Below are 18,184 nucleotides of genomic sequence, written 5' to 3'. Positions count from 1 at the left end.
GCATTAGTAATGTGAAAAAGTTTTTCTCAATACATGGAACTCTTTTCTTCTAGTTATACAGCAATGTTAAATTATTATGGGGCAGTTGTACAAATTCCCACTGCATCAGCATAATAATTATATATAAACATAGTAATTTAGGTTGAAAAAAGACACATCTAGCCTTTTGGCCTTTGTAAAACCTGTCTAACTTCTATCTGATACAAAGGAAGGTGAACAACCCCTTCTAAAGCTTCTCCAATTTGCTGCAAAACTTTTCCTGACTCCAAAATTGGACCATTTTCTGGATTAACTATGTACTAAGATCTTTAACCCTGTATTTTTGCCAAAAAGCAGGATGGCAAAGAAGAAATCCCATGTAAAAATACCCAACGACTAATAGCTGAATGGCCCAGAGGAAATTCCATGTATAAATATCCCCCGACTAATAGCTGAATGGCACAATGGCAATTTCATGAATGTGATTGTGTGTGAGAAAGAGACAGAGAAAAAGATGGAGATAGAGTTTTTAGAGAAATAAACAAAATTCCCGGAGGCGGTCCTTAGCCATGGTGGAGTCCGGACGCAGACTTTAAGAGCTCCTCCACTGGATCCCTAAAAACCCGATAATAAGCAACTAGCAGAGCAAGTCAAAGCAATTCGGGTGACTTACGATTGTTACCAAGGCATGGACAGATGTGGAACCCGGGCGCAACGCACAACTATGTCGCCTTTCCTGCAAAAGACTCCTGGCCGAGGCAAACACGCGAAGTCCCAAGATGGCGTAGAGGAAGACGACGCGCCTCACAGTTCCCCGCGCATACCTGTCTCGCCCACGAAATCAGTGAGTATGTCGCCAGCACTCACCCCTACACAGGCTTCCCCGCAACGATCCCCGCTAGATCCCACGCAACCGCCAGACGATCAGCCAGTAACTCCGCAAATCCTAGCTGCTCAGTTAGCGTTATTGCAGGACGCATTAACTTCTACTATCACGCAGTCTGTGTCGGCAGCTGTGAATGCAGCAATAAAAGAGATTCAACGGGATGTTACTGATCTAGGGGATCGCACCGATAAGTTAGAAACCTATACGGATGATATTGCTCAACGCCTGATGTATGTTGAGGAAGACAACGAAGCCCTTAAAGGGGAAGTATACAATATGCGTGATATGTGTGAGGACTTGGAGAATAGGTCGCGGCGACAAAATTTACGATTTAGGGGGATTCCTGAGGAGATAACCCCTTCTGAAATACCGAGTTATCTTTCGGATTTGTGCACGTTCATCTGCGCAATAACACCAGGTGATATGTGGAGATTCAATAGGGCGCATCGCTCTCTAGGCCCTAAACCTGCTGCTTCGAAACCTCCACGTGATATCGTTGCCTGTTTCCATTATTATCAAGGGAAGGAAGCTATCTTGGCGAAAACGAGAGCTACCCGCGAATGGGTGTTCCGTACCCATAAGATCCAGATATTTCAAGATCTTTCTCCGATTACTCTGTCCAAAAGGAGAGATTTGCGGCCTGTTACACAGACACTCAGAGATCACGGAATACCTTATAGGTGGGGATTCCCTTTCAAGCTGGTTGTTTCACGCGCAGGCCAGACCTATACTCTGCACAATCCCCGGAATGGGGACAGATTTCTCAGAGCTCTTGGTTTATCGGCTCGAGAACCAGCACCTCCACTTAAGGATCCCCCGCAAAGAGGACCTTCACAGCCGCTAACACCTCAATGGTCTACTGTTCAGCAGAAAGCCTCGCCGCCACGCCTGGCGTTAAGTCCTTCGCCTCCTCGAGATGGGTGATTAGCTACGCTCACCAGCCTTATTGTTTCACCCGGGAATGCTGGGTCTTTACCCTATTTTATTGCTTTGATGCCAGCAGCCAAAAAATGGATCCGTGGCTGGATAGGCCTCCTTACCATCACGCCTTTTACCTTTTTGGTCTGCTACGACCCCTACGTGGACATAGTTCCTCACCCCCACCAGAGGTGCCTGTTTTGCCCCTCATAGGCTCTAGACGTATTGTCAGCGCCTTGTTTTCATTTTTTCTCTACAAGGAAACCAACAGCACCGGTTCTACTCAAGGCAGAGAGAACTGAAATTTTTTTTTTTTTTTTATTTATTTTTTCTTTATACAGTTGATAATTGTTTTTCTTTTTTCTTTTACTTCACACTGTTTGTGGATTATAATGTCACTTTGGTTCGGATACTGGTACTTGCAACTTTCACTTGACTGCTTAATATGTGTAAACAATGTTGATATTGCTTTTCGTCCCGGTTACCAGGTTATTTCTAATGTCAATGAGTGGTATGTGATGTATTACGGAGGGATGAGGGACTCTGGTCGTCTGATTATCCTTTTTTTCCCACTTCAGGGCCGCACTGCAGGTGAGCTCAGTGTATCTTTAAAACACTATGGCTAAATTTATATCTATGAATGTCAAGGGCCTTAATAGTATACATAAAAGATATCTAACCTTAAAAGAGCTCAAAAACTCTCGGGCGGACATAGCCTTTATTCAGGAAACCCATTTTCATAAAGATAATCATAGCAAGCTTAGTTCAAAAATTTACCCAAAGGCCTACTACTCCTCCGGCCCCTATAAAAGGGCAGGGGTTGCCATACTTATTCACAAGGATTGCCCTTTCCTAGTCGACCAGACTCTTGAAGACCCAAATGGTCATTTTTTGATGCTAAAAGGGATGTATGCTAATGTGCAGCTGTTGTTGGTCAATGTGTACTCACCTAACAAACGGCAAATCAGCTTCCTGCGGAAAGTCATTACTTGGACCCAACGATTGCACTCTTCCTACGTAATAGTAGGGGGAGATTTTAACTTAACGTATTCTCAGGGGATGGATAGATCAGAACCCTCACCAAATCAGATGGCCCATAACCTGTCTACATCTTTTAGGCAGGTTATGCGCCAATCTCAGCTATTTGATGCTTGGCGAACTAAACATCCTAGGGATAGGCAGTACACATTCTACTCTCCTACTCATAAAACGCATTCGCGCATTGATTACTTTTTTATATCTTACCCTTGCCTACACTTGCCTTATGACTCGGACGTTCTGCCTATCACTTGGTCGGACCATGCTCCAATCACCCTGCTTATAGAATTGTTTAAATCCCCTCCCCGAGAACCACATTGGCGTCTCAATGAATCGCTTTTACATGACAAAGATACATTTGCTAAGATTGAAGATAACCTGAAAGAATACTTTGCTATAAATGAGGGTTCAGTAGCCTCCTTAACCACATTGTGGGAAGCCCATAAAGCCACGTTGAGGGGCCAAATGATAGCTCTGACGGCGCACAAAAAAAGAATAGCTAATGTTAACTACCTTACCCTACATAGGCAACTTAGGGACCTAGAATCGCAATATAACCAGGGACATACTGACTCGTTATTGGCCCGGATTAGCCGGGTGCGTAAAGAGCTGGCCGCTTTACGGCAAAAGCAGGCTGAGAAGGCCATACTTTGGACACGACAGCGATTTTATGAAAAGGCAGATAGACAGCATACGTTGCTTGCCAAAAAATTAAAGGATCAACAAGCCCAATCTCGTATAACTTCTCTGGTGTCGCCTACCGGCCAATTAACCTATGACCCCAACCAGATTGGCTCTCTGTTCTATACCTACTACCACAACCTATACAACTTGTCCCCGCCCTTAGCCGACAATAGGCTTCATGCTGACTCAATCACTGACTTTTTAGGGTGTTTGGAACTTCCGGGTCTTACAGAGGAAGACTTGGGAATTCTGAATAGAGATGTTACGATAGAGGAATTGACAGTGACTCTTAAAAATATGCCTAGTGGCAAAACTCCGGGTCCAGATGGGTTGCCGTATAAGTATTACCAGTTATACCAACATATTCTACTACCTTATTTGTTAAAGCTGTTTAATCAATATTTACATGGTGAACCCATCCCCTCTTCTGTACTAACTTCTTACCTGACATTGCTACCCAAGGAAGGCAAAGACCCTACACTATGTACTAACTACAGGCCTATTGCCCTTCTGAATTCGGACTTGAAACTGTTCACTAAAATACTAGCGAACCGTTTGGCCCCAATCCTACCAAGACTTATAAACAGAGATCAGGTTGGTTTCATTTTGGGGCGCCAGGCTGGTGATAACACTAGGCGTACCGTGGATTTAATTGAAATACTTCAAAGACGTACAGCTAGCTCGTTAGTTCTTAGTCTAGATGCCGAAAAGGCGTTTGATAGATTGGATTGGACGTACCTATTTAAGCTTTTGGAACACCTGAATTTCTCTGGCCCCTATTTGTTCGCTCTCCGCAGTCTCTATAGTGCCCCATCCACTTACCTTAAACTCCCAGGACAGTCACGTAGGACTCTCCCGATACGGAATGGCACTAGACAGGGTTGCCCCCTCTCTCCACTTCTTTATGCCCTTAGCATAGAACCCCTGGCGGCAGCCATACGGATGCACCCGGACATAGGGGGAGTCTTGGTGGGCTCCATGCACTATAAGATAGCCCTGTTTGCGGATGACGTTCTACTCACCTTGACTAACCCTCATATCTCCCTCCCTAACCTCCATCTCGTCTTAGACAGATATAGTAAGATCTCGGGCTATAAATTAAATATTAATAAAACGGAAGCTCTCCCACTCAACATACCACCCAGAGAACTTGCAGCATTGCAACTTAAGTTCAATTACAAGTGGAGGGTGGATTCCTTGACATACCTAGGGACCCAGATGGCTGCGGCCCATGACCAGTTGTACAATCTTAATTTCAAACCGCTTATCCAGCAAACAAAGGCCTCTCTCATGCAATGGACTAATTATCCTATTTCTTGGCTCGGAAGGATAGCAGCTTTAAAAATGTCTGTTTTACCCAAATATCTCTATTTGTTTGAAACTTTGCTGATTCAGATATCCCCCAAAGTCTTTAGGGAGCTACAGGCTTTATTTCATAATTTTATATGGGCCCATCGGGGTCACAGAGTGGCCAAATCGGTGATGATGACACATACGAAAATGGGTGGTTTGGGGGTCCCCAACCTTCAACGGTACTATGAGGCCACACAGTTGAGGCAGCTTTTAGCATGGTCTCATCATCTTCCATCCACCACTTGGGGCTACATTGAAAGCTGTATGGTAAAAGACTATCACTTAAACGCACTTATCTGGGACCTTACCTCCTTTAAACGGATTCCACCATCCGCCCTCTCAGCAACAGGGCTTTCTTACTCTATTTGGCTGAAGACCAGGCTTAAGTACAAAATTATTTCGGCTAAATCACTGGTGACAACCTTTTTAAATAACCCGGCGTTTCCACCAGGCACTGAGTCATCCTTCTGCGCAAAGTGGTCTAAGCTACAATTTTTTACGGTCAAAGACCTGCTCACTCCACTCACTCGAGTGATGATGCCTTTTCAAGCGATCAGGGAGAAACACCCTCTAACAGACATAAAACTATTTGAATACTTTCAAGTACGACATTTTCTTGCACCTTTTGTCACGTACCTCAAGTCTAATCCTCCCACGATGTTTGAGACTATAGCGCTCCAGGGACTGCCTCAGAAAGGCCTCATTTCCAGGATTTATGGCATACTGACTACCCCTCCGAACTTGGATCAACCCAGGCATAAATATATGGATAAGTGGGACCGAGACCTCCCACACCCAGTTCAGACCAAAGATTGGCCCTTGATATGGGACAACGCAAAACATATGGTCACCTGTGTGAGACAGAAGGAACACATCTATAAGATTTTGACCTGTTGGTACTACACCCCCGACAGACTACACAAATTGTTTCCACAACATTCACCCCTATGTTGGAGGAATTGTGGTGCCCGGGGCACCATGCTCCACATTTTTTGGGATTGCCCAGTTATCCAACCACTGTGGACTGAAATCTCTCACCTTTTGGGCCAAATACTACATAGCCCCGTACCGATGGATCCCATCATCTTGCTGCTGGGCAAACCTATGCCTCGGCTGCGTAAAAGTGGTCAAGCCTTGGTTAACCAGGTTCTGACTGCGACCCGCCTAGCCATATCTTCGCACTGGAAGAACTCTATGCCACCGACTCTATCTGAGATAGTTACTAGAATTAATGCAAACAGAACCTTTGAAGCAGGTATTGCAATGCTATCTAACACTATGGATCGGTTCACAAATACTTGGACCATATGGGATTTGAGAGATTTCGTTGCCAATGGGTCCCAAGGAATCCACCCCCCATCTGTTAGCTAGGCGTGAGCGGCTTGGTGTGCCGTTCTATATTTTTACTTAGTGAAGGTGATCTGGTACTCTAGTACAGTCTGTCCCGGAAACAGAGTACAGGTTCTATTTTGGCTTAACACACATCTATTCATTCTGACGACTGATGTGGTGAACTGGGTTTCTCTCCTGGTTTCAGTTATTTGCTTGTCTATACCTTTATCTGTATCCATTGTATATGCTGCTCTACAGAAATGTAATGTTACAATGTTTCATGTGACTTTTGTAAAACCAATAAAAATCTAAGTTACAAAAAAAGAAATAAACAAAATTCCCAGGACAAAATGACAGCAACTCCCACAGCCTCACAACACATACAGTAGTTGTCTTGCTTTTATACAAAGGGGAACATGCGGACATTTGTTACACAGTAAAGCCTCCATATAAGGTGTGCATGTATTTTACTTGTTAGAAATCCTTACACAGAATTCATATGGCGAGAATAACAGCTTTATGACACAGATTCTGCACAGACACACACACACAGCAAAAAACAAGGTGCATGGACAGAAGCAAATGTGTATCAGCTCAAGTGCAACAACACAACAGACACCATCTGGTCCAGAAATCACTTTATCTACTGTATATCTGCTTTCTTTAACCTGATCTATAGCATTTTAAAAAGCCTACCTGGATGTTGCTGAACTACATCTCCCTGCAACACCCAAGTAACTTAAAGGTGCAGATTAGCATGCATGAAAGCATGACAGGAATAGTGGATATCAGTGCCAGTGGATATCAGTGCCAGTGGATATCAGTGCCAACTCATGTTCCTGGGCAGGCCATTGAGGCCCTGGTCCGACTACATCTACTTTCTGGGAAGAGTATTCTTCACTATCCCGAGCAACAGCAGCTGGCAGAGAGCGGTCATATTTAGGCCGCAAGCGAGGTGCTTCCACTTTTTCCCCAGCTTCCGGTACCTCGAGTACCAGGGCAGTGTCAGTAGTTTCTGTGGGAATTAGGCATCGGAACTGGAGGCAGCGGCAAGTCTGCTACTGCCTGGCCTGAAGTTAACAAACCGGGGGAGGAAAATTCTGGGGGGATATTACCCCTGTGGCCCCCCAGTTCCGAAGCCTATGATAAAAATAATTAAACAATGAGATACCATTACATTGTAGTAACAATAAAATGACTAATTAATAAGATTAGAGATTTACCACCAATTAAACCCTTAGGTAGTGATGGGCGAATGAAACGGCGAAAAATTCACGAAACGGCGGCGGCGTCTCGTTTTTGACGCCGGCGCCCGGTTTTGACCCCCGTTTTTTCTAAAAAATAATTTTTGACACCGGCAAATTTTTTTCCGCAAATTTTCGCGGGTGTTTCGCAAATTTATTCGCTGGCGGCGAATCGCGCAAATTCGCCACAAATTCGCTCCTGGCGAATAAATTCGCCCATCACTACCCTTAGGTCCTTTGCAATCTCTCAACCATATCTACTCAATGATTCTTAAAAATTTAATTCATTTAACAATGAATGAAACACAATTTGCAGCATTCACAGGGCACTACCTCAAGCATATCATGCCCTTCCTGGGCCCATACCCAGAATGCTTCTTGTGGCCCACTAAAACATCAGCACTTCTTTGAGTGACATCCTGCCATCAATAATGGGATTTAATATCGTTTTGCAAAATACTTTCTCTCACTCATTGTTTAGATAACCTTGTTTTTAAAGTGTATATTCAATAAACATATCTATCTATCTATCTATCTATCTATCTATCTATCTATCTATCTATCTATCTATCTATCTATCTATCTATCTGATGATAGCCCCAACTATATTTGCACTTTTAGTCCCTCAAAACTAAAATCAAAATCAATTTAATGCTCATGCAACACATGTTTTTATTACCCATATGTTGATCCAAATTCTCCAACATAAATCTATCTGTGGGCATAAGATGTTCTCTTTGGGACAGTTTATTAATGCTCACGCCTGCTTGCTCAAGCAATTGGTTACTAAAACCACAATTAGTTCCTGAACTTGTGGTTTTGTATCTGATTATCCTGGCTTGCTGCCGATCATCTTTTTTTTCTCCCAGAGAGGTTTTTTCAAAGAAAATAAATAAATAGCTTGGCATCTAAATCCTTCTGAGTTTTTCGATAAACCAGATTTGGTAAAGAAAATGATCAGCAAGCTGAGGTGATCAACTCCAGAAACCACACATTAGTTTAGGAACTCATGCGTGGTTTCAGTGACTAAAATCTCAAGCTTTAATAAATCGGTCCCTTAATTTCAGGAATTAGTACATGCGAGAGTAATAAAAATTGGAACAAAAATATACTGTATAGACCTTGTGAAATCCGGTAGTCAAAAAAGAATTGATTATGTGAGCAGATTAAACAATGTGCTGTGTGCAGGTAATTGCAGGGTAAAAATTACATTTAATATGTTATTGTGTCTATTTGCTAGAAAATAAATGTTTAGTCAACCCTGGTGGGTTAGCTAAAGGACACAAAAAGAAAAATCTAACAGGTATTTTAAAAGGGCTAAAAAAATTATACTACAATGTCCTTGTCAAGAAAGTACTGATTTTATGCACAATTTAACAAAATATATTGTTGGTATTGCTTAATCCCGACACACTACTAATTCTATAATTCCATTTTATTATTAAGAAATGTGATTGTGTTTACAAAATATGTTTTCTGAACAGTCAAATGCATGGCAGTTTATACAGAGCTCAATATTTTACACAGCATGAGGTGACTGAGAACGGAATTGCTTCTTAAAGCAGCTGACAAATGCTATCATATTTTGAAGCTGCGAACAAGAAACTTTCTTCAGATCATTTTAAGAACAATGACAATGCGTGTTTCCTCTTTGACACAATGATTGCTTTCTGCACATTTCTGTATACTGACTCTTTTAAGTTAATATTTGCTCTTGTCAATTTTTCAACAGCTTCATTCTGATGTGGATACAGGAGAAAATGCTGTCAAATATGTCTTGACAGGGGAAGGGGCAAGTTCCATTTTCAATATTGATGAGAAAACTGGAGATATTCATGCTTCAAAGAGGTTGGATCGGGAGGAACAAGCCTACTACACACTGCGGGCCCAGGCTATTAACAGGTTAACTAACAAGCCAGTGGAACCTGACTCTGAGTTTGTCATTAAAGTACAAGATATAAATGACAATGAGCCTAAATTTCTGGATGGCCCTTACATAGCTGGAATTCCTGAAATGTCACCTGTTGGTAAGAATCTTATTTATTCAATATATTTGAAAACAAAGCTATAGAAATAATAAAATAATATCTCCAGTAGTAATTTATTAGGAAAATCATGGTTAGAGTGTAGCAGGTTCAAATGAAAGAACCGTATAATTATTTTTGCAAAATTAAGAGTATTAATCATTTCTGATTTATATTAAAGATAACCTGATGTTTTTATAAATTTATCATGTACGTGGCAACATATAGTTTGCAAAAAATGGGGTCTGTCGTGGGGCCTGATTTTGGCTGCATTTAGATGGGGCAAGTGGTTTAAAAAATGGTCATCACCTGTTACAATCATAACACCCATAGCTTGCACATGATTCATACAGCCCGGCTAGGTACATTAGACTGGCAGTCAGCATACTCTAGAAAATGGCAGATGGGCTGTCATAGTCCAGGGCATTTTATTGGTCTTAAGTGGGGCTCTTTGACATGCTAGAGAGTGCAAGAATTGCAAGGTGCAGTTACTGTACATTGCAAGATGTTTTGCATGGACCATTGCCCTCGTGCAACTGCAAAGCTCATAGGCCCTAAGGAGGATAATTTTGCAACTGGGACATTGCAATTGTTTGCCAATATTATTTTTCTTGGCTTCTAAAAAGCAGGGGCTAACCATAAAATTTTATCTATGTGGACCATTTACTGAGGCTAGAGGAAGTAATCCAGTAAAAATGTCAGGAAAAGTGTAATATAATATAATGAAACCTCCCATAAATCATAGCAACCAATAAGCTGGTAGCATTTATTGGTCAGGTGTTTCAAAGCAGTGATATTTTTTTTAGTCAGCACTCACCACTTTTCACCTTTCTTTTATATGAGGTAGTGCACGTGTCCAGTGGTCCACTTTCCAACCGGGTTTTCCAGAAATCCAATTTATGACACAGCACCATGCAGTAGTTCAAATAAGGTGTTTCAAAGCAAACATTTGGAGAGTTACTAGAAATGGTAAAAGTTGTACCTGTTATAATTAATAAATCCCCACACAACCATTTGATCAATAAATACACAGAGGTAATATTCTAATTGGAAAAGTAAATGCTCAGTTTACTAGAACATTTTAATTAATATAGCAGTCCAATATACTGTATATACATAGTTATATGACATATAACACGTGCAATACATGATACATACCAGAAAGCAGATACCTTTGGACAAAGTAAGAATTGCCCTAATGTTCTGGCACAAGGGTAACTCTAGTGATTCAGCATTTTAGGATCATTTACATACCCCATATAATCAGTAAAAAAGTAAAACGATCACTTCCCCCAATGTGTGTTAGTTGAGGTCATGCTGCTCCTGTGCATGCTTTTTAACTTTGTGCCACAAAAACATGGCGGAATTCCTCCTTTGTAAACCAAGTAGGTATATAAGTGACGTTCTACACTCCCACACTCTTGGTTACCATGGAAACAGCAAAGACAGGACAAGTCTCTGCACCTTCTATTATCAGCATAGTTCAGTAGTCTATCCACTCTTAAAAATGCATAACCATAGCAACTAAAAGTCATTATAAGACCACAGAAAGTTCCTTTCTTATCACTTTTACCACTTTCTCAGCAGATTGGACAAAGTGCATTTAAAAACAGATATTGCAATTCATAAAGTCATTTTATTTACAGCACTTAAAAAAGCATTATACATAAAGTGCAAGGCTCCAGTCCAAAGTGCTCCAGTGCAAAGTTAAAATACTAAAAATAACTTAAAATAAGAAAGTAGAATGCATTGTTCACAGCATCAATCATTATTTCACATATCTTTATTGTTCACGTTTATATGGTTTCATTTTCTGTTTAAATGCTATCATAAATCCACACCACATAAAGTGCATTGTAGATTTAGTAAAGTAGTGTAATATATGTACATAGAAGATTCTCATACAACAGGCTAAGGTAAATATTTTCTCAAATAGGGAAAGATCTCTATTTCTAATCAAACCTTCAGAAAAGTGTGGTTTCAATTTATATATCCATTTCATTTCGCTCTCAGTTACCCCTTTTCTTTGGAATTTATATTTTTTCTGTCCCCATGTATCATTTGGCTTGGCTGACGTCTCTAGCAGCGCAAGATTTCTCTAACGGGGGCCCCAAGGCCTGGGGGTCCTAGCGCCCACTATCGGCGCGCACCATTTCCCCTCTCCATGCAAGTGTGCGCTCTCGCATGCGTCATAGTGCTGGGGAACTCTGCGTTCCCCATACACTTTAGGATGTGGCTTGGCGGCTTGCCACCCCTACAATTTCGCCACCCTAGGCCCTATGCCTTTCTGGCATCTCCTTCTACTGTCCATATGATGGTTATAATACAATAATTATTAGTAGGCGCAGAAAACATAGTTTTAGGCTTGCACTATACTACATTATTAGTGATGGGCGAATTTGTCCCATTAAGCTTCTCTAGAAAATCTGTGAATTTCCCCACAAAATTAGCGGCAGGTTTTTATGCAAGTAACTTTTCCAATGGGCGTCCAAAATCTTTTGTCGCAGCCGAAACACAGAAATTCACCACAAATTCACGCCTGGTGAATTTATTCGCCCATCACTACACATCATGCCAAACTGCATTATTGCTTGAATACTAGTACTCATCAGTCTTATCCTTCTGTTCAACAGTGACCTCTGCTGTTTCCTGTGTAAAAGCTTAATGTCTCAATATTCTAAAAACATTTCCTTAATTCTACATCCATCATTAGTTGGTTCAAACCCCAAACCTATACTTAACACAAACATCTCACAATCATGGTTATCTTACTTAAATTTACCACTATAAAGTTTTCTTGACTTTTAGTTGCTGTGGTTATGAGTTTTTGTCAGAGTGTACTGAACTATGCTGATAATAGATGGGGCCTGAGACTTGTGCTGTGTATTCTGTTTTGATAGTAACTAAGAGGCAGATTTATCAAGGGTCAAAGTGAAAATTTTAAATTTAAATTTTGAATTTTTTTGTGAAATTCGACTAGGGAATAGTTAAAATTATATTCCATTTTTTTAAAAAAATTCTGATTTGATTTTCAAAATGTATCATGTACTGGCCCTTTTAAGAATTCAAATTCGACTATTCGCCACCTTAAACCTGCTGAATTGCTGTTTAAGCCTATGAAGGATGTCCTGTGATAAATTTTGAGTTGTTTGCAGACTTCCTGAAAATAGAGTTTTTTTCAGAGAAAGATTTGATTCGAATTTGATTCAAGTTTGCGAGTCCATCCTATTTACCCGAGTTCTAAAAATTCTATTTTTTAAAAAAATTGTAGTTGGTCAAATTTCGAGTTCATGGGAGTTTAAAATAACTCCCATGAACTCAAAATTCGACCCCTGATAAATCTGCCCCTAAGTGTTTATATAAGTAGAAGAAGAGCATGGAATATCTAAAATGGAATTGATTACACCCTGACTATGTAGTCTGGAAGGATTATAGACTCTGACCTGAATGCCTTTATGGGTATGGATAACTAACATTTTCATATACATTTGTTTGAATTCCTGTAAAAGCTACTATGACCCTAAAACAATGAGAAGTTGAGTTTTTTGTTTGTAACTACATCTACAGCATTTTACAATTTAGGAGATTTACTGGATTACGTACTGGATTAGCACAATAATTGTACCAAGGATTAGTGGCATTGGTCTTGTAATTAAGATATGTGTACCTTGTTGGTATGGTAATCATTATGGTAGTGATTTTGGCCTGTGTACCCACTTTAAAAATAAATATTTACCTTTAAATTTACTTTTACCAGGCTGTACACATATTACAATTGCTCTTCAAATTCAATTTTTTTCTGGATTTTATGGTCCAAACGGTGGTTTAAAAGAGTAGGGGAGGAAAGATAAGTCATATTAAATAGTAACTTTACAAGTAAACCCTAATAATTAAAAAGCATTTTAAATTGCTAAGTGGGAAAAGGACAGAAACAGAAATATGCAAATACTTTAGAAACTATAATTAATGAAGACCAATTAAACAGTTGCTAAGAATAGGCCATTGTGTAACATAATTAAAGTTATGTTATAACTGGACTACCACTTTAGATATTAAGTCAAACAAATTTGAAAGTAATATCAATGACGATTTATTAGAAAAGGCCCTTATAGAAATATTTCTTATTGAATGCATTTTTTGGCTAAAAAAAATTACAAGAGTAAAATATAAACCACTATTTCCTATTTTATTGAGAAATGTGAAAAACGTTTTTATGTGATGCAAACTCTGTGTTTTAGATGTGCTAGCTAAAAAATGAACCTATGGAAGGCACACAATGGAACTTAAGTGGCCAATTTACTAACGTCCGTATTTTGTCCTTACCCTGAATTGTATTTATTAGCACTTAATATCGTGGATTATACTAATTACTTTAAACCATGGGAAATAAATAATTTATTAAATGTAAAAACGCTAATACAAAACTTTTGCCATCTAAAAGCTGTAGAGGTCATGTAGAAGTCAACAGGATTTGTCTGAGCTTTTAGAGGGTTTCAGAGACTTTTACTTTGTAATTGCATGAAAAATTAGACGATTTTGAGATTTTTGTTCATGCTTTTTTTTATCAGGCTGTTTAAATAAATTACTTGGCATTTGTGGTTTTAGAGAAAATGAGTTTAATTGTGGTTTCTAAAACCTCTAAAACCACTAAAATAAGAATGTTGATAAATGTGTATGCCTTCAGATTGTTCTTCACTAATACTTTGAATGTGTATCATTTCCATAGTTTAATTAAGAAGTGTCTTAATAAATGTATTTTGTAACATTACATAGAAAAACATGTGTGGTTGATAAAACAGTACTTCAATCATAATTTATAGCATGAACTATCAAACTTTAACAAGTAAAATAATGCTGTAGAAAAAATCAGTATAGTTGTCAGAATCTCTTCATAGGGGACATTACCCAGCGAGTAAACAAGGCAAACACTTCATACTGAGACAAAATAAGAACAATAGAAGTATAAATCTTATTAACAAATACAAATCAATAGAATATGTTTATAGTTGCAAAATAAATGTGCCATTGTCTTTTGTGTAGCAATACTCATTTTCCCTTTGTAAAGCTTTTTTTTTTCTTTTAGAAATATAAACATATCTCCTAAGATGTAATGAATGAATCTGCATTTTTTCTTTATAAATTCTTTATCGTCTCCAGGCAGTTAATTATACTTGGGTATATATATATATGTAACCACCTACTGCTTGACATTCTGCACCATCAAAGTTTTAAAATACATTTAAAAAAGTTTGCTGCCCTACCTCTTGTGCTCTGTGCTGTATTTCTGTTTCTTACTCTAACTCACTTTTTTCAGGAGGTTCTGATTTCATGACACATAATTCCACATATTTAATTGACACTTTTGTGATATAAGTAATATAAGTATTTCATATTATTCAAAAATTCCACCTTTTCGGGCAAAAATTTGTGAAAAAAACCCCCAAAAATCTAGAGATTTGGGAGAAAACTCTGAAAAATCTTACAATTCAGGTTTTTTGCTCGGTTTTTACTGAGTTTTAACACAAACCGATTAAATCAACTTTTTTTGGAATAATAAATAAGGTCAAATCATGAATTCTAGTTTGGTCTGACTTTTTTTATTTAAAAAATTAGAAAAATTTGGATTTTGATAAATAACCCCCTTGGAATGTAATATGTTATTGGAGATAAATGATGTGCTTGTTTTTATCACATTGATATTCAGGGAAAACCTCGCTATTTCTATTATTCAACAGGGGCATAATCAGAAAAATGTATAGAAATTGTTGAAATACACATCTTTAATGTAATGCTATTGTAAGATGTGTAAAATAATGTGTATTTATGAAGTTGCATAAAAATGTAGCCAAATTTGCATTTTGATTAGTCTCATTGACTTCAATGGTTTTCACAATGTCTATAGTGATGTCAAATAATGGCAACATTTTTATGGCTTTAAAATACATATGCACTGCATTATAATTACTACAGCTGATTGCTAGGAATGGTTAATAAATGTGTAGGGACAGCAAAGCAGTACTATAAATGCTTTATTTTAAAATATTTTGTACACTTTTACAAATAATGCCCGTAGTCATGTTAAGTCATAAAATGTAAAAGTTCAATTGGGGCTGCTTTAATTAAATTAAGGTACAATCTCATAAATTCTTTATGTTGAATGAAGACAAAACAAAAAACACAATTGTTATTATAAGTGTTATTCAATTAAATACCATATATTATAGTAAGAAGGTTTTGATCCAATTCAGAAATGACACTATTTAGGCAAATACTATAAATAAATTAGTGGTCATCTGAAAAATATATCCTTTAAACAAAAACAATCAGTTTCCAAGATTACAAGATAATTATTTGTCAATTTAACTTGTCTGTTTTTTTTCTGGTGCAATAGTAATAGGTCATGCACATAGATATTATTTTAATTTATGAGTATTTAATTTTTTGGTATTAGAAAAAATACGTATTTTATATGTAAAATATGTAATTTCAGTTTAATTCAGATGCATTCACAATAAAAGTGATTGCAATCTAGGTTTTAATAGAATATACTAGACCTCAATTTGCGAAACTGAACACAATGTGCAAAGTGCAAAAAAAGGCAGCGATTAAAAAAATAAAATCAACATGAAACCCATAATCACTTGAAATAAAAAACATATTTGTCAGCAAATTAATTTTAAAAAATAAATAATGCAAATTCACTTTCACAAACAACTGATACATACCCTGTAGATTTTCAAAATGAATTCTGAAAATCTCAAACGAATCCAATTTGCATGTCCTGTAGAGGCATTGAACATTCATGTATATAGATTGTCTGCTTTTATTATCATGAGAATTAGAGATAACGGAAACGAAGTTTTAAAATTCTATATATTTCATTAACTTGCAATCTGATAAATAGTTGGCAAAAAAAATTGTCATAAGTATAATTTTTTTCTCTCATTGTGTGACTAGAAAAGGTCACTGCTACAAGTTTACTAGGCTGGCCACTATGAAACAGTAGATTTTAATGATACTGTTTTGAAATCACAAAAATTTCTGTAGTAAAATGTCTCAAATATCTAAATGGTACAGGTAGAGGACCTGTTATCTGGAATTCTTGGAACATGGGGTTTCCAGATAAGGGATCTTTCTGTAATTTGGATCACCATACCTACCTAAAATCATTTAAATATTAAATAAACCCAATAGTATTGTTTTTCCACCAATATGGATTCATGCAGCTTATTTACCATAAAATACAAGGTACTGTTTAATTATTACAGAAAAAAAGGAAATAATTAAAAAAATGCAATAATTTATTTAAATGGACTCTATAGGAAATGGCCTTCCCTTAAATTTGAGCTTTCTAAATATTGGATTTTATATCTGTACCGCAATTCTGACATACAAAAAACTTACTAGGACCTTAAATGGATTTTTATATCATCATAGATACTACCATTAGGCCCATGTTATATTTATTTCACTTTTCATAACTGTATTCACAATTTTCTGATTTGTTTGTTTTGTTAAGTTAGTCTACATTTAGGGGCAGATTTATCAAGAGTCGAATTGAAAATTCGATGTAAAAAAAAAATCTAATTTCGAGTTATTTTTGTGTACTTCGACTAGGGAATAGTCCAAATTCGATTTGAATTTGAAAAAAAAAAATGAAAATTTGAATATTGAAATTTATCATGTACTGTCTCCCATTTGCCACCTAAAACTTGCCAAATTGCTGTTTTAGCCTATGGGGGACCTCCTAGAACCTATTTTGAGTCAGTTGGTGGACTTTGAAAAATATTAGGTTTTTTTGAAAATACTTTGAATCAAATTCGATCGACTACGATCTTACTTTGATTCGAATGATCGTATACAGCCTATTCACCCACAAAAAAAACGTAATTTTTTTTTATAAATATCGGTTGGTCTTTTTTTTATTCAAAGAAACTCCCATTACTCGAAATTCGACCCTTGATAAATCTTCCCCTTAGGGTATCCAGTTCTACACCATTGCAGTATTCTGTCAAAAAACTTGAGATAATGGCACTGCTATTAATCTGTGTTTAATCTGTGTTTCCACAAATGTAAACATATTCTGTTGAAATTGCTTGCAGTATCTGTAATATTGATTAATGATTGATTCCTCTTGATCTGTTTTTGTAAACAGATTAACCCTTAGAACTACGGTACTTTTGCTTGCCTTTTTCTCTTTTTATGCCATACTATATTTGTAAATATTACCCTACTTCCATTCTCCCATACTTTTGGATGACAAAACACCTACAACACACCTACAAGAGAAACTGTTACCACATCTTCGGTGGCAGAGATTTCTTAACAGATTTGCAGCAGAGGGTATAACGCTGTTACTTGAATTGGGGCTAGGAATAATTGTACATAAACAACAGTGCCCCAGAAGATGCAGAGGGGTCTGCTTAGAAATGTACACCCCCCTTTTGTTTTTGAGTTTCATACTAATATGATGGTGTTTTAATTTCTTGTTAAAGTTTGATAATTAAGACAGTTATTAAAGACTTTTGGAGAACTGTTTTAATTTTGGTGATGTTCCTTTACCACACCTGTTTTTGTATATATTGTTACAGGATGCATTTATCATGCTGGATGCAAATATGCTGGCAAATTGTTCTGGATCAAGTTGCTGGTAGGTACAGAGTATTTAATATGACATGGTGTGCTTTCTCCACTGCAGACTCTTTATAAGACTGTGCTCCCATCTT

At 37.7% G+C, this 18,184-nt stretch overlaps 1 protein-coding gene across 1 annotated transcript in view; it reads left to right on the top strand.

Moving 5' to 3' along the window:
• LOC108719176 (cadherin-7) overlaps window positions 1-18,184 on the top strand; it is a 125,099-nt gene that overhangs the window by 62,015 nt on the left and 44,900 nt on the right. The window contains exon 3 of the mRNA XM_018267855.2: window positions 9,167-9,461. Coding sequence (XP_018123344.1) covers window positions 9,167-9,461 — 295 coding nt within the window. The remainder of the gene's footprint in view (window positions 1-9,166; window positions 9,462-18,184) is intronic.

This window comes from Xenopus laevis, chromosome 6L (genome assembly GCF_017654675.1).
Source record: "Xenopus laevis strain J_2021 chromosome 6L, Xenopus_laevis_v10.1, whole genome shotgun sequence".
In the NCBI taxonomy this organism is placed as follows: domain Eukaryota; kingdom Metazoa; phylum Chordata; class Amphibia; order Anura; family Pipidae; genus Xenopus; species Xenopus laevis.
Note: the sequence above shows the minus strand (reverse complement) of the source record. Positions and strands in the feature narration are given on the sequence as shown.